The 21,557-nt window shown below is 37.5% G+C and overlaps 1 protein-coding gene across 4 annotated transcripts in view; it reads right to left on the reverse strand.

Annotated features, from left to right (window-relative positions):
• The window catches only part of Shroom4 (shroom family member 4), a 205,864-nt gene that overhangs the window by 89,571 nt on the left and 94,736 nt on the right, over positions 1-21,557 (reverse strand). For all 4 annotated transcript variants that reach the window (XM_076561852.1, XM_006995406.4, XM_076561850.1 and 1 more), the window contains exon 2: positions 13,746-13,897. In XM_076561852.1, coding sequence (XP_076417967.1) covers positions 13,746-13,861 — 116 coding nt within the window. In that variant the 5' untranslated portion in view covers positions 13,862-13,897. The remainder of the gene's footprint in view (positions 1-13,745; positions 13,898-21,557) is intronic.

A 21,557-nucleotide genomic window follows, 5' to 3' on the forward strand; every position in this document is an offset into this window, starting at 1 on the left:
ATCTCAAAAAAATAAGATGGAGAACGGTAAAGGAAGTCACCCAATTTTAAACTATAGCCTTCATGATGCATATGTGTACATACATGTATACACACATGCACATACATGTATATACACATGCGTGCGCACACACACACACACACACACACACACACACACACACACACACACACCTGCAGAAGGACCATTCCTGACATAGTTAAAGTCGCATCTATCCCTGTTGCTTCTAGAATATCTCTATCATACCCATTTCTGTGCTCGTACATTTCTTCATTTTCCTTCACAGCACCTATCACTAACTATTAGGTATATATTTGCTTCTCTGTGATAATTGTTTATCCATCCCCATCGGAATGTCAGATGGTGAAGAAAGATTAGTTTTTCAGTGCTATGTCCTTAGTTCCCACAAGAGTACTTGGCATAGATGGAGTATGTGTCTAGTAATTCTTCTCATATTAATTAATGAAAGGATCTTCTTCCTGTGCTTAGCTAATGAATATATGTCACCAAACATTAAGCACCTAGACCCCTTCCATTTATTTTTTTACTTCTGTTTCTGGAAAATCCCATCCATCTCAGTAGCTTCAATTACCATCTATTCTAATAACTTCCCATATAATTACTGAGTACAAACTTTTTTTCCTATATCCTAGAACCATAGTTACAAGTGCCAATCATGATTTCTACTTGGAAATCTTATATGGTTCAAACCCTACATCTTCAAAATTAAATTATTTTCCTTTCTTTTAATATAACAAACATAAAGTATCGAGTGCAATGCTCACTACTGAATAAATTCAACTTCATGTAATTATGTTTGAAATTAATGTCTTATAACTTCATCTAGCCTGTTATGAAATTTTGGACTCATTTTTGATTCATATATCTTTCCTTTACTGAATTCACAACATCAACTTTCAAGTATTTGGATACCTAGCAACCCAACACCCCTGATATTCTTGGCTTCTACTTTTCACAACAGTGACTCTCCTTGTCATTGCTTGGCACTCATGTTCAACTCACTCAGTTATACAGTAGGTACTCAACATGTAATTCGGCTAGATACTAGGGTGGCATGCTTAAGATTCAAGAATGATAATCTTATAGATTTTGCCCAAAATTTACATGGGAAAACATACGAGCAAGCATTCTGTCACAGTCCTAGATAGATAGAGGAAACCAGAGGTTTTGTCTATGTGAGAAAACATAATACATTTCAAGGCTGCACTGGCTAAGGAAAGCTCAGAATTGGCAAAGCTTGGATCAGTTTTTAAGTGTTAAGTAAAAGTAAGCAAAGCAAAGTAAAGAAGGGAACAGTCATGATTCTCAGCCAAAGGCGCAAGATGTGAAAAGGCAAAGAGATGTGAGAAATGATGTTAGAGTTGGAGAAGTACAAACAGTTGAAAGTGGTTGTAACTTTGAATGCAAGTTTTTGCACAGAAGGTGGAGATACATAGAATGAGAATTGTTTCTTAAGAGGACTGTTCAACCATATGAGAGAGTTTGGATTTTATTCTGAACACAATGGGCAACTTTGAGTGTTGTTGATAAATAATGGGTCTGTAACTAGATTTACATTCTAAAAGATGACTCTGGTTGTAGCACAGAGGTTATATTCAGGAGGTAAAGAGAATAACAAGACTGGAAATAGGTAATATGTTAAGATGTTGAGTACACAAACAAGAAAAAGGAAATAGAAATTTTCAGTAGATAAAAATGATCAGAACTTGCCGGGCGGTGGTGGCGCACGCCTTTAATCCCAGCACTCGGGAGGCAGAGCCAGGCGGATCTCTGTGAGTTCGAGGCCAGCCCGGACTACCAAGTGAGTTCCAGGAAAAGGCGCAAAGCTACACAGAGAAACCCTGTCTCGAAAAACCAAAAAAAAAAAAAAAAAAAAAAAAAAAAAAAGATCAGAACTTGACCAATTAAACATAGAAATCATAGTGGAGAAAACTGGCTTCATTGTTAACTATGTTTAAGGAGGCACACAAAGACATGGGTTTTTATCAGGGTTTGGAGGCAAAATTTAATCAGTTTAATACATTTAACAGTGGATATATATTTTCAAAATGGGGGAGCCAATGGAGGTTTGTAGAATTAGGAGAAAAAAGAAACGGGACAACAAAAAATAATGGGTTGACAATATCTGAACAATGGAGAATAGGAATTAAAAAAGTATTTCCCAAGAAGAAGACAGTAAGAGCTATAACCCAGGTAAAGAATGTGCAAAGGAAAGTTACATTCTTTTGGGTTTCAGGAAGATAAGATAGAAAAAAGTCATGTAGATCCAGCTACAGAGGGTCATAAATGCTAGGACAGAGTACTTGTATTATTTCTGGAGACAATTGGGGCATATTTGAGAAAGGGAATTACTTGACCCAGGCTGGCACAATAGAGATCTCATAACTCATGAGGTTTACCCGAAGCACAATTATTGCTGATTGAAATAAATACAGAGATGTACTTTAGGAAGATTAATTTGGCAGAAGTGCAAAGAATGGGTTGGAGGGCATCCAGATAAGAGGTAATGAGTCCCAGGCAGTAGTAGGAAGAAGACGAAGGAGATGGATGACATGGATATTAGAAACACTGCAGAGGGAGCTCAGAAAGGACTTGGGGGGTAAAAAAGAAATTAAAGAGACTCTATAGTTATAGACTTATAGAGATGGGAATGATGCCACACACACACACACACACACACACACACACACACACACACACACACACACAATGAAGTATCAGGACAGCAGTAATGCACATCTTGGAATGGAAATCTGGAGCTCAGGAAGAAGTAAAAGCTGGGAGAAGGATCTGCCAGTCTTCTATATCCAGAAGAGGTCTTGGAAGTAGACCATTTCATTAAAAAAAGAACTGGCAAGGGAAGAAGTTAAGGTAAAGGATAGAATCCCAAGCTTACTTTAAGTACAGGAAGGAGTTGTTTCTCTCAAGTGCAGGAAGGCTCCCTAGAGAAGGTAGCAAATGTGAAAAACTCCAAAAACATTAGAAAGAAAGACACACTGGTAGACAGAAGCTGTAGCTTCATCATTTTGAGTTTCACAGCTGGAGGAAAGCCCTTCCTCTCTGTAAGCCTCAACAGAGTTATGGAGGACAGTGCAGCAGACTTATGGAAAGCAGTGATTGCGGGTAGTTCTAACAACACAGCTCTTCTGACTGGGCCTTCCTTCTGGTGCATGGCCAGTCTGTGGTTTAGCAAAGAAGGGTAGAAACTTTCTAGATTGAGGAACAGCACAGCAGACACAAAGGATGGAAGAGTCTGTTGCTCAGTGGCATTGATTGCCTGTCATGCATAAAACCTTTTAGTTTTGTAACCATTGTATGGAGTTTCTGTCTTTTTCTGAAAATGATTTATGCCAGAGACCTGCAAATTTACTTATAAAGGGTCAGATACTAAATATTTATACAAGTATAAATAAATATTTTGTATTCATTTTCTAAACTATAATATTTTTATTAATTAAGGATTTCATACTTGCATGTAATGTTTGATTATGTTACTCCCATTCCTCTCAGATTCACCCTCCATTCCACCACCCCTCCTAAATTCTTATCTTCTTTTTTTTTTTTTTTTTTTTTTATAAAACCCATTGAATCCAATTTTTTACTGCTATATTCTTTTGAGTGAGGTATCATCAGGGTCGACCTATCCAGAGCCACACCCTTAAAGAAAACTGATTCTACCTTCCCCAGAAGCCATCAACTGTCAATAGCTCCTCAGCCAGGGTGGGGCCTCCTGAGTCCCTCCTCACTCCATACTGGAAGGTGCAAGCAAACCCAGTTGCTGAGAGCTCATGAGTGCAGTGATTCTGTCATATCCAGAGATAGTATTTGGTTCTGCTCATGCCCAAGCTGACCTCTGGCTTACAAACTTTCTGCCTCCTCTTCCACAATGGTCCCTGAGCCTTTGGACCTGGGGTGTGATATACATGTCCACTTTTATATTTAAGATTTTTCGAGACAGGGTTTCTCTGTGTAGCTTTGCGCCTTTCCTGGAACTCACTTGGTAGCCCAGGCTGGCCTCGAACTCATAGAGATCCATCTGCCTCTGCCTCCCGAGTGCTGGGATTAAAGGTGTGCGCCACCACCGCCCAGTTTATATTTAAGTTTTATAAACTAAGGTAGACTGAGGAATTTTTTTCTACATCCTGCTATAGGGAAGTAGGAAAGACTCAAGGATATATATAACATATGTGTATTTATACACACCTGTGCGTGTGTGCATACATGTACACACACACACACACACACACACACACACACACTTGTGGTGGTTTGAAGGAAAGTGGCCCCTAAAGGGAGTGGCACTATCAGGAAGTGTGGCCTTGTTGGAGTAGGTGTGGTATTTTTGGAGGAAGTGTGTCACTGTGGAGGCATGCTTTGAGGTCTTATATATGCTCAAGCCACCTCCAGTGAGACAGGCCACTTCCTGTTGCCTGTGTAAGATGTAGAACTCTCAGCTACTTATCCAACACCATGTCTGCCTGCACACCGCCATGTCCTACTATGATGATATTGGACTGAACCTCTTAACTGTAAGCCACCCAATTAAATGTTTACTTTTATAAGAGTTGCCGTGGTCATGGTGTCTCTTCATAGCAATAAAAACCCTAAGACAATATTGCACACAGCCTGATATAGGAAAGTGGCTATGAATAAAACTACATGATAAAGATACAACAATGAATAAAGACTTTCCTCACCCTTCATGGTTCAGGGTGAGAAAAATTTCTGAACCACATGGGTTATACTTGCCTATGATTTATTGGTCAAGGAGGCCCAGAGGCACCCCAAACAATATAGACTATTACTATTTGCTTTAGGTTACCCTTTATAACTAGATAACAACACCATATTACTGAAGGCATCACACACTTCTGTTGCAGGACACAGAAAATCAGTCTTGAACTGTTGGCTAACTTCCATAGTTCTGGAAGGTGCTATGCAGGCTGCTGGGGGAGAAAAGATATTAATGATTTTATACAGTCCTGGTACAATACTGATGTACTAGGCAAGATGTGTGCAATGGTGTCATAGTTGTGAGACTATTTATGTTGAGTAACTAATGAGTCTCAGGATTATATTTTCAGCCTTCCCCACAGGAGGGAATTCATGCCAGGTAATGTACATGGTGAAAACCCATGGGTAGAGAAGTCACGGGCCTTTGGGCAGAACCTATTAATACTGTTTTTCTAAATGGTCATGTTACCAATCTTTCTTTTAAATATTTGTGTTTATATCCATAGATTTGTGCTAGTTTTAACCTTGGTCAGAGAAACTTCTTATTGTATGGCTCATAGTTAATGCAGCGATTCATTACTGTTGAAAATGCTGAGAAAAAAGATCTGTGTATGATCAACCATAGATAGAATACCTATATCAACAATTTCCCGGTCCCCAAGGAAGAAGAAACATTGAAAAAGAGGGGGGCAGAAAAAAATCTAAGAGCCAGAGGATGAGTAGATAGACTGTGAAACGCTGGCCTCTGGGCATGATATGGCTGTTGCATAGATGAACTCAGCAGCTATGGTTATGTGTACAAGATCTGCATAAGATCAAGTCAGCTAAAACTTCCAATATAGAAGGGGAAGGGGCTCCCAGAGGCCCCACCCCAAGCTGGGAGGACCTATTAGCAGCTGATGGCTGCTAGGAAATGGATAGTCACTTTTCTTTGGGGAGTTGGAGGCATGGCCACTGGTAGGCAGGTTCCTTATGCCCTAGTGTATGATCTCATACCCATGTACATATAGAAAGCACTAATTGGACTCTGGATTAAAATAAAGGAAGGAAAATATGAAATTTCAAAGGAGATACGATGATGGGGTCCAAAGCAGGCGGCTGGAGGGAAAAGTGAGGGGTGGTTATGATCAAGATATATCATATACATATATGAAATATTTAAAGAATAAAAATAACAAATAATACAAATAAATAATACTCAGTTAGCAGGCTATATTAATCATGCGGTAGGCTAGACTGGCTTGCCAAACTCTGGTATAATCTTGTAGGAAAAATACATTAGCAGATTCTTTCAATGCATTGTGATAATGACTAGAATTCTATAGGAGCAGGGAAGGGCTACTTGAATCAACCCAAGGTGTCAAAGAAGGTATCCTAGAAATGGGCTCCCCGGGGCTGTAATTTCAAGCTTGTGAATGCTACTAGGAAGGAATCTAGAGAATGAAATTGAAATTACCAGTTCTGTTAAGAAGCAGAAAGTGAAGAATCATAGAGTTGATAATCAGCATGATATTCCTGAAAACTTCATTGTTCCAGAATGAATAAACAACAAGGTATACTTGATGAAGTTGCAGGTATAAGCAGAGATGGGGATAAATAGCTCACTCTTCTTACTGCCCACTGGGCAAGGAAGGTCACTGAGAAGTTTTCAGCAGCAGACAGATATATAATTGAATCTATATTCTGGATTTGCCTCTGTGCTAACAATACCTTGGCAGACAGATTTGAGACAGTTTGGAGAAGAGATAAGGAGGGACTGAACTAGGGTAGTCACAGAGAAAATGCAAAGAAGAGTAAAGATCCTGGGACAGTCTAAAGGGCAAACAGCTCTCAGTTACAGTCGAGAATGACTATTGGGTTTCCCACTCAGATGTATCAACTACTATTGGCAGTGGGGGAGTGTAAGGGGCTAGATAATGAGTTCAGATTTATACAAATTTGAACTTCCTGTTAGATTTTCCAGTAGTGATTCTTACTGGTCTTCTGAATATATGAATCTGAATTTTAGGGGAGATGAGAATTAGAAATATACTCATTAGCACTGAGGTGGTAGTTGAAATAATGAGTGAATGGAATAGCTCAGATTAGATGAGTGGATAAGCAAACTACAAACCATGGTGGTCAAAGGGAGGTCAACAGCATAGGAGAAAATGAAACTGAGGCTTTGGTAATGTAAAAGAATGGGAATGAAGAGAATGGTGTATGACAAAGGTAGATGGAGAAGAGGTTGTTACTACAGAGTTGTATTGAGTTCTTCTCTAGTGATTCTGGAGAATTGAGCCCTGATGCCTCCAGGTAGTGGCTCCCAAACTGCTGGATTTTCATTTAGAAACTTTAGTAAAATTCATATCTGGAATAGCTCCCACTACTCAAGAGTTTTTGATTAGTAGGCCTAATATGGCATCCAATAAAATGCATTTGTAACAAGTTCCTAAGTGATGCTCACTAATGAGTACCAGCTCTAAAACATCTATTGTATGATTAATTAACTTCTCTCTAATGGATCTATGCATCTTCCTTAGAAAAACTGAAATAATAGTCACAAATTATATTCTGTGTTCAGTGACTGAGGAACTCCGGTCAAGACAGACCATAGGTTTTCATGATTGAATTCACAGACTCCAGGAAAAGCCTGACATTAAATAAATAATTGCTAACTCAAATGCTTACAAGAGCTTAAGCATGGTGCTACATGCCTGTAATTCCAGGGTCTTCGAGGCTGAGGCAGGACAATCATGAGTTCAAGACCACGCTGGATAAGACCCTGTCTCAAAAGTGAGAAGGAGGTGGCAAGGTCTGCTGTGGGATAATCATTCTATATGCCGTGAATATGTATTACTCTCATCGGTTAATAAAAAAGACTGGCCTATAGCAAGGCAGAATAAGGCTATTCATATATAAGCCTCTGAAAGCAGGCAGTTGGGATGGGAAAACTCTATCTACAAAGATCCTTTGCATAATCAGAAGAGTGAAAGAAAAGATGAGCATAAATCAGGTGCAAATCAGGTGTAAACCACAAATGGAAAAATGATCTGGAGGCTAACTGATAACATTTATAAGGAAAGTAGGATGATAAACGCTACTTTGAACTTCAAAAATTAAAAAATTAAAGGATATCACAATAGAATAGAGGAATAACCAAACTAGAGCAAGTGAAAATACTGTTCATTAAATAACTTCTTAGTTTTTGTTTGTTTTGTTTTTTTTGAGACAGGGTCTCCTGTAGTCTAGGCTGGTCTTGACGTCATTATATACCTAAGGCTGGCCTTGAACTCCTGGTCCTTCTGTCTCCGCCTCTCAAATATCACAACCAAAAGTACTGGTCCTATAGGTATATGTCACCACATCTGACAAAGACAAACAAAACCCCAAAACTTATCATTATAGTACGTGTTTCTATCCATTATTTTTTTCTTCCCCCTCTAAGTTTTATTGTAACAGACTTTTTTTTTTTTCCTACCAAGCACCAAGCCAAGGGTCTTGTGCTAAGTACACACTCTACCACTGAGTTTTGCTTTGCTCTGCTTTGCTTTTTGCTTTGTGGTACTAGGAATGGAAAACTGAACCTGGGGCGTCACAAATGCTCTACCACTGAGCTGTATCATCAGCTATTTAAAAATCACTTTATGCAATATCTTTCGGCTATTCACATAATCAAAAGTATTTGTACACATTTTTCAGTGGAAGTTTTGTTTTTAAATTTCATCCATATATATCCTTTATACGTCATACACATTTCTTCTTAAGGGTACTCCTGAGTGTTTTATGTGTTTAGATAGTGTGTGAGTGGGAGCTCTTACTTTGTACAGCTTCTAATTGGTTATTGTGGTCTAGTGTTATTTTTAAAATAAATTTTTTCTTCTTTGACTTCTTTAAACTAATTTCAATACTTTACAATTTGGTCAATAGAGTTAAATAAAGACTAACGTATGTTCATTTCTAAGTCTGTATAAGAGTCAAGATTTTACCTTTTTCCACAAAAAAAAATTTTAGCTTTTAAAATGAGCTGTTATCCTATAATTCAAAACTACATTTATGGACTTTGCATCTAATTCAATAATTAGAGTATCCTGTGTGGGAGCAGGGTGTTGGGTTGTAGTATCAAACTGACGCTGCCTTCAAAAACAACTGGAATAAATCTGCAACATTTTCAGATCTATCACATTGTCATGGAGTCTAGGTTATTTCAAAAACTTTGAAGGCATTCGCTGATTGAAAGTATGTGAACTTAAAGTATTTCTGGAAATTTTCGTTTAATTATTATTGTTGTTTTCAGTGTTTCTGCTGTTTCAGGTCCTTTCATTATACAGCTTCTCAATGATTTTGGCATTTAAAACTGAAGTAAATATGTTAAATTTCTCTGTGATTTCAAGATTTCCTAAAGTATAATTATAATAATCTGTAGTTAATTCCAGAAACTATTTCTATGATGTTATTTGTCACTTATCATTTAAATTTTATTTATAATTCATCTTTGTTTACTTGATTAAATTTGCTAGAGGCTTATCTATTTAATCCATCTTCCCAGTCCCCCAAATCAAGCCCTTGGCATCAGTATTATATTGGATTTGTAGATATGTAATTGTATTCTTCATTTTTAATAAAATATCAAATGTTATAAATTTACTTCTGAATACTAATCTCAAAGTTCTGACAAGTCATGCTCTCATCTTTATTATTTTTATTAGTTTGCTATTTTTTCTTTGATCTGATATTTACATATAAATGTGTTCTGCTATATTAAAGTTGCAAAAGATTTTTTTTTAAATTTGGGAAATTTGTACATTCTCATCAGAAACAAAAGCCAATGTCACTTCTGCTGCTAAGAATTTGCATATGTTTTCTCTGCAGCATAACATGCAATCATTTTTAGATGTTACATGAATATTTGAAAGTAATGAAACATTTTAAAATTGTATTAATTAGAATGAATGACTTATGCTTTCAACTCTTCCAAGTATTTGCATTTTGGTGTTCTTTGTTTTCATGCCTAAGTTATGTCAAAGTCTTCAATACAGACATTTTCATAAATTTTCTTTTCTACTGCTAACAGGTTTTTCTTTATATATTTAGATATCATGATTTTTAGTTAAAAATAGTACTTAGTCACAAAGTCCTAGTCATAGCTGAGGAGCTAGTGGTAATCAATAGCTACCTGGAAAGGGAAAGTTAGTTTTCTTTAAGGATATGTCCCCTGATAGATCAAAAATGGTTCAGACTCAGGGGTATACAGGCAGGACTACTTGGAGCAATGTTTTTTTCAAAAAGAAATCCATGAAGGTACAAAGTTGGGTGGATATGGAATTGGGGTCTGGATCTGGGAATGGATGGGGAGGAGGATGAATATGATCAAAATACAATTCATGAAATTCTTAAATAATTAACAAACTATTAAAAATTGCTCCTGAATATCATGTCATTAATGTGGTTAAATATTCTATCCATATAAAATAAACCTTTTGAGAATAGCACAGCTCTATGGTTCTTATTTTTAATTTTTGTTCAAGTAGAAAATGGACCTGCTCAGATGCCTTTTTTTGAGCATGGATTGATTGGAACGAGATAAAACTGAATGCTGAGAAGCCAGTGGGAAGGCTCTCAAAATAGTCCAGGTGAGAAAACACAAGTGATTGAATTAAGACAAAACAACAGAGGTTTAGAGCAGGTTAGACATGTCAAGGCTTGAATTTACTTGGCCTTGGGAGTGAGGCAAGAGGAGATCTGACAATGATACCTTGATTTCTGACTTAGTTAACTATCATTAAAGGGCAATGTAGGGCTGCGGACCTTTTTCATAAACTGAAGGGGAAATTGGGACTAAACAAGAAGGAACTAACTTCCTATATCATGTCCACAGCAGTCCATAAGGGAACGTGAAGTTTTCCACAAGAGGGCAGCAGCATCTCATAAATTATGCATGGGACGCCTCAAGTAATAAGGGCTGAAGTGGGGGTGCTGAAAAGGGTAGAAAATGTAGGTACTGGGAGCCACAGAACCTTTCAGCCCATGCAAACCAAAGGTCCCAGCTATCTCCAAGGCTGTAACTACAGCCACTCCTAAGTGACGCTCTGTAGTGGCAGTGTCGCTGGAGTAAAGAAGAGAGGGTGAGTGGTTAAAACCCAAAATCCTCGTATCCCTTGAAACTTCTCTGATAATATTCACATTGTAAAAGTGCTTCTGTCTTTCTACAACCAGCATCTCACCAAGAGCCATGTTCTCTGTTCAGATATTTGCCGTACCCAATTGGTTGCCCAGCAAATCATACTCTGTAGACTAGGGTACAATGTACGTTACAGCTCTAATGCACTTCCCATCTAACAGTGTTTGGCTACTCCAATTATGCTTTTTTTATACCTCAGAGAAGGGAATGGAATGAGATTCCCTGATACAGCATTATGCATCTATGGCCAAACCACCTTGATCTTGGAAGCTAAGCACGATCAAGTCTGGCTAGTACTTGGAAGTGAAAAACCATTATGTAAGAAGAATTTTATATAAGTTGTATTATTTAATCTTCACAATAATAACACTATTCAAGGAATTACAATTTCCATGTAATAGAACAAAGGAGTAACATTCAGGAACCTATCAGATACTAAACAAGAACTCTTATCAAGTGACCCCCCCCATGAAATCTTACTTAAAACATATATCATAACTGATACAAACTGGTGAAGATATATATCAATAGCAGAGAGCACTTGGCTAGCATATTCAAGGCCTTGGATTCCATTCATGTAAGATGGAATCAGTGATAACATAGCTATTATATGGTGCAAGGCATTACTTACCATGATGCCTATATTTGGAAAGGCATGGCTAATATTAGGTACTAGAAGATCATGCAATACACCAATGGAATTCTATATAATATGCCCCATGTAACCCTGAACTATTATCATTTCTCTTTCAGGGAAAGATTGTTTGGATAAATTGTCTGAGTGTTACGCGTGATCAATAGAAGAATTTATGATAGCTCTCCTTCTGGCTTGGTTGCTAGAGTGTCACCAAGATAGGGAGCTTTGGTGGAAAATAAGGTATTAGGCTTGGAACAGCATACTATACTTAAAATGCTATAGGTACATCTAAATAAATATAAATGTCCAAGAGGAAATTGGTTATATGGTCTGGGACAGAAGAGATAGAATCATCCACATATAGATATAAATTGAAACAGGAGGAACCAGTGATATTTTCCATAGTATAATTTCCATATTATGAAGTTAGAAAAGGTAGAAATACTGAAAACAAAATGCTTAAGGCACAGTCAAAGTGATGGTCAAGTCATAAACAAAATTGGTTACAACATGGACAAAAAGGTAGGACACAAAGAAGTAAACAGTATGTTGAAAGTCAGAGTTTCACATAGGAGTTTTGTCATTTAGACTGACTGTATCAAATGTCTTCTTTAAATCATATATGACGAAGACTGAAAATAATCTACTGGTTTTAAGAATAAGGCAACATTTTGTCGATTTGAATTATAGAGACCAAGTTCAGACCGCAGGTATTCAAAAGCTAAATAGAAGGTAGAAAAGTGCATGCACTAAGGATAGACTCTGCTTTTGAGATGAAATGGAAACAAAAGGAGGAAAACGGCAGTAGCCAGAGGGAGAAATATCATGGAATGTAATTCACGTTTTTCCTGTAATAATAATATATTATAAATAATTTAAACCATATGATATGATGTACTATGATAATATTTCTTTAATAATAACAATGATGCAGAAACTTAGGCATGTGTATAAGATAAAGGAAACCGACCAACGAAAAGGAAAAACCTGAGCTCTAGCAGCCCAAAGTAGAGATACTGCAGAAAAATGAAAGAAATGATCTGGGGGTGGAGCTCAAATGTGAGAGCAATTGCCTAGCATCAGGAGGCCCTTATATCCATCCCCAGCACCACAATAAAAAGGTGTGTGTGTGTGTGTGTGTGTGTGTGTGTGTGTGTGTGTGTGTGTGTGTGTGTGTGTTCATAAATACATAAACACAACCTGCTAACTCCATATAATGTTGTTTGTAGGTCTATCTTTTCAGAACTGACCATTTGGTATTAGATAACCGATTAGTGTGCTCTTCCCTAGGGAAGACAGTTTCTCCTGGTCTCAGTAACAATATTCACAGAAAAAGAGGCCATGATTTGGAAAGAGAACAAGGGGAGAGGGTTTAGAGGGAGAAAAAAGAAGACTGAAGTGATGTAATTATGTCATAATCTCAAAAAACAACGAAAACGTTTTTCAAAGGGCACATGAGCAGGCAGATGCTTTGGCAGCAGCCTGGAGTGACCACACCCAATGGTGTCCCTGCCCTTCCTCTGCCCGTGTAACGCTAGGGAGCCAAAATCTGTCTATTTCTGATGGTTTATTTCCCTAATCCCACCTACCCTTTAGCTCAAATTTTACCTCCTCTTTTGAATGTACCCCTACTGAATTCTGACATGACCTCTTTTCTCTTTAATTAACAATTTCTGTTTCAACAACCTATTTAACAAGTACAAAAGATTCTGTGAAGCATTTTATTGCTTCTTTATATTATTAATTTTTATTGAAACATACATGCTTTTTTCACCTGTGAGACTATATAAGGTAACATTTCTGTCTTGGCATTCGCCATAGCATCCAGAGAGCTTACCATGGCTGGCAGCAGAGTTCTTTTAAATCTCTGTAGATATGTGACGGTTAAACAATGACAGGGGAGAGAGGAAAAACCCCTGGGTTATATAAAGCTTTGCTTGTTTTGAGTCACTGGGTCCTCAGAAGAGTGAATAAGTTGAGTCCAGAAGAAGCATTTATCTGAAGGGGTATACTGAGTATATGACAGTGTCAAAATATGAACCAACAGCCCTTTGTCCATTCTGCTTTAGTTGTCTGCACAATTCTGTTCACAGAAAATACCTCTCTTCTTGATGATAATGCTAGAGATGCCACTTTATTGAGGCTAGATTATCAATCAAGTACTTTTCAATGGCCTCTGCACCTGTGCCTTACCTCCTGACAATCAGCTTGAGGATCCTGAAGGAGCCTTTGATAAGGATGAGGGCTTCTTGGCGGGAGCCATACAACGGAGTGCCATTGATATTCACCAGCTCATCGCCAGTTCTCATCTTCTGGGACAAGGCTGCCTTGCCTCCATCTTCAATCTGTGTTGCATAGAACAAAACAGAAAGCAAGTCATGAGGGGACTTTTGCCCCAGAATTTTATTTCCTGACTTCTCCCAACCTTGTAGCCACAAGTAGGATTGGCAAATTCTTCCATTCAGCTTCAAGAGGACCTGAGGAGTTGATCATAGGCCATTGGTTACTGAAGGCAGAACTTGAACAAGCTCTTGAGAAAAGAGGCAACACAGCAATAAGGCAATTCATCCCTGAAAGAAGGAACAGTTCATCTGGGATGATAGCACTTCTAAAAAAGAAAGTGATGCTTAGAAGGAAGTCCATCGTGTAGCTGAAGTAGCCCATGACACTGAAAACTGTGCACACAAATTAGAGCCAGCAGAGTGCCATCAAAAGCTGGGAAATCCTTTTCAGGCAGCTTTGCAGTCTGACAAAGTTGGGTTTGGATTGGGGCTCTACTACTTTCTAGCTGTGAGATTCTGAGATGGTTACCTAACACTTTAGAATCAAATTGCCTCATATGCAAACTGTGCCTAGCAAACGCACTCACCTCACAGGATGCTTATGTCATTTGTTTGGGAGCTCTGAGTTCTTAGCTGATTATTATAACAAGAGGGTTGATGCTGAAAACCTTGATGGCGACCTCTAGCTCAATATTCAGTGGTCAGAATGCCCAACTCTAAACATATGAAGTAAGTACAAAGTCATTGTCTCTTCAACATATTCCTAGCATAGTACTCGCCTATGGACAGTCAGTAAAAACTGGGAATGTGTTATTAATCCACCACAATTTAGGCATTCTGAATCACCAGGGTAATCTCGGCAAAGATGCTTTCAGGCTGCGGGACTCTGCAAACAAAAGTAGAAGCAATAGCCACTTGGATAGGCAAAAGCCAAGCAGAATGGCACCAAAGACCCAAGTTTATAGCAAATTTTATACATAATATCCCACTTACCACAAATGTGATTTCCCCCTGTTAGAGTATTAATTCTATCTACAGTAATGGGGTCATCTCATCCATCATTAACCTATTCCCCAAGTACTTAATGTATTTTCGTATGTACAAAACAACAAACCCACTGAGTGGTAGAGATACACAAATAAACAAAGCTCTTAGCTCCTAACCCCAGATGGGAAATCTTGTCTAAAGTTTAAATGCCCACTAACATGATCATATTAAATAAAAATCCAGCCCACCCACATTAAGTGTTTTGGGTAATATGGTAAGTAAGAATGATCAAATCATATAATTCTCAGGGGAAGGAAGATTCTGAGCAAGTTATCACTGGGGGCTGACTCTTACCAAGGCTATATTTATACTTTTTTCATTCGAATCTTTCTCTCAGTGTTTTATCACACCCCCTCCCTGAATCCCTGCCCACATCACGAAAGTCAGAATATTGCTTTGTGAACTGTCAGGTAGAATCTTTTGAGTTCAAAGAAAAAAAAATACTAATTCAGGATTTTTAAACCCCATTAAATAAATTGAAATTCTGATTAAATTACAGATTTATCAAATATATTGTTGCTAACTCAACATTAAAAAAATAACCTCTGAAAATCACAGGCTAGCCAACTGACACACACATACACACATACACACACACACACACACACACACACACACACTTTTTCCAGTACCTGGCAACCATTCACTATAAAACAACCTAATAATGGCAAATAGGGACTAACTCTCAAGAAATTAATTAGGATTATACTCTTGTTTCCATTGTCATTAGCATTACTGCTTCACAGACACTGCTGCCTGCCTTAAAAAATTACCTACTCAGCCATGTGAAGGGAAGGCAGAAGAATCAGGAGTTCAAGGTCAGTCTGAGCTATGTGAGACCCTGTTTCAAAAACTACACCAACAACAACAACATTAAGGGGAAATTTGAAGTAAAGTACTATAGTTGAGTTTCAGAAAAACAGTCTGAATGACTCATTCTTCTGGCTTGCATGAGGCCTTTAGCTTTCTGACAGTTAAGAAATAATCATAAACAGGACTAACTAATGAATGCTAATAGGGTTTTCTCCACTGATGCACATTAGTCTTAATTAACTCTACATATTTTGTATTCATACAGTTCAATTATCCATATTATTGCTACCCATAGAAAGCTGTCTCTTCCATATATATTGATGGCAAGTAGATCCTCTGGTTAAATATTCAGTTATATCTAAAAGATACTTGCTCATTCCAGGCCACAAGCAGGAAAAAAAACCTTTTAAACTAAAATGCTTAATTAATGCTGCAATCAAAGCTTTCACATTGCTATTTTGGCTGCCATTTTCTGCATTTAGGTAGGGACTATTTGTTTTTTAACTAGAGTTGTAGGTCAACTGCTTGCCCTTTCTGTATTCCAAATCTCTTTTCAGTCACCAGCATAGTATTCCTCAGAAAAGATGTATTGAGTGTAGTAAGGCCACTTTAGTACAAGTATGAAGATGTTCAGATGAGAAACAAGTGAATTTTTGTTACCTAGCACAATCCCAGATCCCAAATGTATCCAGATAAGGAAATAAGGTTCCATTTGATTGAAGTAAAACCTCAACCTCGTCACTCTCTAGAGGCAGGTTATTTATTAGGCTGTATAACTAACTCTTTACCCATCAGGACTTTTGGGGTTGTTTTGCATTAATGTTTCTCCCCTCTACTCTATCTCCTCCCAGCTCCATTTCCGATTCTTCTATTGATTATTTGGCCTTTTGACAGCTAAACTTCCAGGTCAGCAGCTAAAATGCACATTTGTTTATAAAAAACACTTGCTAATGTTCTTAGTAAGGAAAAAGTAAGAATACAGAGGAGGAAGACTAGAGAGGAAAGTCAGCAACATAGAGGAAAAATTCAAAGTGGATGAGAAAATCAGCAACATATTTGAAAGAGTCAGCAAGGAAATTGATATTTTAGATGGAAGAAATTAGAAACGTTAAAAATGAAAAGCTCAAGCAACCAAATAAAAGACACAGTAGAAAGCAGCATTGATAGACTCAACCAAGCAGAAGAAAGACTATCAGGGATAAAGTACAAGGTCAAAGAAATACTACACTCAAGTACCAATGAGGACAAAACCAGATAAAAATGATCACAATAATCAAGAACTCCAGGACATGATCAAAATACCAAAGCTATGAATCCATGGAATCGATCTGGAACTAACCTGGAGGCCTCTTCCTGAAGACTACCTCTCAATTTGTCCAAAGATGCTATGCAAGCTACCAAGGTAGAAAACCAGCCAGTATTCCTACCCAGCTGTAAAGCCCATGAACCACAACGATGACCAACATGGAAAGATGTCTCCAGTGGTACAGTAGTAGCATTTATATTTGGGGATAATCAACAACTATTTAATTGGACTTATGGTCTGATCCACAGGAGAGAATTCATGCCTGGCATTGTCAATTTCTAACTACCAGTTGCTGGTGAGGTTATGGACCATAGAGAAGAACTTACTACTGCAAATTTCTTAAACCAGTATAACTTCTAACTATATTCTAAACACTTATCCGTGAGTGAGTGAGTGAGTGAGTGAGTGAGTGAGTGAGTGAGTGTGTGTGTGTGTGTGTGTGTGTGTAGCTCTCATCCAATGTTAATGAAGCTTTTCTTTTTGCAGCAGATGGAGACTACTACAGAAACTCACAATTGGTCAAAATTTAGAGAATAACTGAGTGTGTAGTGCCCATCCCCAATTGATAAATCTAAAACACACAACCCCTATATCTAAGGCTCAGAGAACATCACAGATGAAGGAAAGATTGTAAGAGCCAGGGGATGAGATAGTGTCTTCTACACAGGACAGGGAAGCTGCACCCATGAAATCTCATCAATAAAGTCACATTACACAAGACTTGCATTATGACAACACCAGTGAACATGCCAACTCAGATGGGTGAAAGCTTGCAAGCACTCACCCCTAGATGAAGAGCTGTAGAAAATGCCTGAAAAAGGGAGAATCAGTGTTCTCCACGGATGAGCTTCCTGATAGGTTATCCTTAGTAGACAACCAGAAACACACACATATATATATCAGTAGGACTAAATAGACTCAGTAGTTACCTGATGATTGATTGTTAGACAATTCCATAGATAGATATAGACAGATGATAAATAGGATAGGATAGATATAGAGGATGGATATAGGTTACATATATATATATATATATATATAAAACAATAATAATTAAAGAAAATGTCAATAATTAGAGAGGGAGAAGGGGAACATGGGAGGAGTAAGAAAGAGGGGGATGGAAAGGATGTAAATACAGTACTCATGTTTGAAATTCTCAAAATTAAATAAAAATTTAAATTAAAAATAAAATCTAAAAATTAGATATCAAATAAACAATACTAAATGCTATATGAAGGGAAAGAATAACTCTCCAACAAAAACAGAAATGACAGAGTAACACCAGATCACTTGTCAGTGATGCTTGAAGCCAGAAAAGCATGAAATGACATATTCCAAGTACAGAAAGCAACTAACAGCTAAGATTGCTATATCCAGCAAATTTATCATTCACAATTGATGGAAAAATAAGGACACTTCAAGACAATCACAAGCCAAGGCTGTTCATGACAATCAAACTAGTACTGCAAAAGATACCAAAAGAAATGCTAAACATGGGGAAAGAATTAGTTTCATGAGAAGGATAAACAAAAAAAAGAGAGCTAGGCAAGAATCCATCCCATCCAACACAGTAAATCAGCAAACCCCTAACACTAATGCATGAGAAAGCAAAAACAAAAACAAAAACAATAATTCAGGCAACCAGAAATGTAATCATCAAAATAATAGGAACTAGTAAACATCTCTCAGTAATAGCCTTAACTATGAATGGTCTTCACTCACCAACAAGGAGACACAGACAGGCTCACTGGACTTAAAAACAAAAACCAAACAAAACTAGATGGAACCAGCTCTTGTCTCTAAGATAAACATTAGGACTAAAGATACTCATAGACTGAGAATCAAAAGATGGACGTCAACCTACCACATGATTAGAAGCTGAAACAAGCCAGTGTGGCTATTTTGCTATTTGATAAAATAGACTTCAAACCAAAATTAGAAAAGATAAAGACCATTACATATTAATAAAGGAAACAACAGTTCATTAAGAAGATGTAGCAATTGTAAATATGTGATGTGACTATGATTACCTCTGCTTTCTATTTAAAAAATATAAGTAATTATAGGCGTCAAACGAAACTTTCTTGGTCAATTCTCTAAGATTCTGGCCAAATTATCAGACCATAATCCTTATTCTACCAGTTTGTCCACCTTTTTAAGAAGGTAAAAACCATACCTGTTAGTTGATAGATTGTTTCTGCAAATAAACAGAAAAGATTAGTCCCTACAAAGATACATATATTTCAAAGATGCTAAAAAGTCATTCACAGAATATCTCATCTTTGAAAGACATTCAAGTTTTTAATAACACTCAAACACATGTTCAGCAATCTGTCCTGTTTTGGTAGATCAGTAGAATGAAATGTAGAGATGAGGGTAAACTGGCTTTGGCAAGTTCAACTATTAAGAAATATGCTCACCAAAGACAGATAAAGTCCTTACTCCTTCTGAAATTTAGTGTGAAATCATAAGCAAACCTCAGAATGTGGACTATTTCTGATCTTCCCTCTCTTCACTGATGCTATCTGTTAAGATCTCTTCATGCCCGGAGAAATTAATCAGGGTGCCCTGCAAAGAGCAGATGTGGGCTTTGAAACCTCTGCAATCTCTTTGCCATGGCTTTCAACACTTTGATTCTAGTTTATACACACTGTCTACCTTGTCTCTCAAATTCCTCTCTCAATCACCAAAACAGCCTAGGGGAAAAAATTTCTGTTGTGCCCAATTTCATCTTCCTTATGTTATCCCATAAAGACAAATCAAAAAACAAAACTCTGTCTTTTAGATACATGTTAATTAAAGAACAACCAATTTAAAAATATGTAAGAAGTCCTATTTCCAAGCAATAATCCACATAAATAGCTGAAGTGGGGAAACAGACACCAGTGGAGAAGTCATTCTTGCCCTTTACCAGCTAAGATGCAGGTAACCGAATCCTACAAGAAGTTGCCCTAGGGATCTGGCCCAAGGACTCTGCTGATCTTGAGTCAATGGAATTCTGATGTGACTCGTGGTATCATCTATCCCTTAGGACAACACCATCTTCCCCAACTGCTTAATCACCACCTAGTTTACAAAGCCTCACAACAAAGGACTTCAATGCTCTGAATCATTAAATTTCCCCAGGGATTAGTCCAAGTCAAATTCTCAGCATCTTTGCCAAAACCTCAGTCAGCCCAGAGCCAAGCTCAGCTCTAGGAATTAGGTGCTAAGTATGGGGCAAGGCATTTAAAAGCAGTGACCCTGGATCAGCAACCAAAAGTGAGATGGTTTTTGTTCCTGCCAACGCAGATGGTCCCATTCCCTTTATGGGCTAGGTAAGAAAAGACAAACATGATTGCACTAGAATGAATTTAAGGTCTCTTCCCTTATTAGCAGGCATGCTCACTGGGATCTGTTTGCACTTTATTAATTCAAGCGTTTTATTTATGATTAAAGTCTTTTGCTGATATGAACGTTATTGAACATTATATTATCCATAAATAAAATTATTTATATTGGGTATGTATGTTGAAAATAATTTTATAGATAAAAACGTTTACTAGATAAAAATAGGTCATAGAGAGTTACAAAATAAAGCTGGTAGAGGAATACATAGGAATATGTCTTGTGCCCTTGAAGTGGGAAGAGGCTTCTTGGTCAGGATACAGAAGTCAGAAACCACAAAAGAAACCGAAAATTGTATTTCATCAAAGGTGACACTGAATAAAGTAAAGAGACAAACCACAAGGTGGGCAAATATTCATAACACGTATCTGACAAAGGACTAGTGAGGAATATCTGGGAGGAGTAGAGGGAGGGAAAACATGACCAAAATATATTGCATGAAAACATTTAAATAAAGGAGACTAGATTATATTATATACTTAGAATACTGAAATCTTCAACAAACAGACAATTAATAACTGGCACAATATATGAGCAAGTACTCTGCTCAACAAGAGAGCCGTATGTCAAACAAGCATAGGAAAATATGTTCTGTATAACTTCTGATCATGGAAATGTAATCTTAAATCACAGAAAAATATCACCACATATCCTGTAGAATGGCAAAAAAAATTTAAAGACTGAAAATACTAGCTCCTGGAAAGAATAAGAAGCAATTTGAACTCTCAATATTGCCAGCAGGAATCCACAATTCTACAACTACTCTAGAAACTCCTACATCCAAATATACCTAGGAATACCCAAGGAAAACATGCATGTGTTCATAAAAATTTGCTTATTCACAACAAAGGAAAAGTAGGAACAACCTAGAAGTCCATTAGTAGATATATTTACACAAAATAACATACTATATAACAATCAAACACATGATTCTCAGGAACCTCATATTGTGTTAAGTGAAAGAGTGCAGACTGTTACATGATTCAATATGACTCAGTCAGGAACAGTAAAAGCTAATCAACGGTGGCTGGAGAGATGGGTCAGTGGTTAAGAGTGCTTACTGCTCTTAGAGAAGATCCAAGTTTGGTTCCCAGTACCCACTTCAGGTGGGTCACAACTACCTCTAACTCCAGCTCCAGGGGATCCAATGCTTTTGTCTGACCTCCACAG

The sequence above is a fragment of the Peromyscus maniculatus genome, chromosome X (genome assembly GCF_049852395.1).
Source record: "Peromyscus maniculatus bairdii isolate BWxNUB_F1_BW_parent chromosome X, HU_Pman_BW_mat_3.1, whole genome shotgun sequence".
In the NCBI taxonomy this organism is placed as follows: Eukaryota; Metazoa; Chordata; class Mammalia; order Rodentia; family Cricetidae; genus Peromyscus; species Peromyscus maniculatus.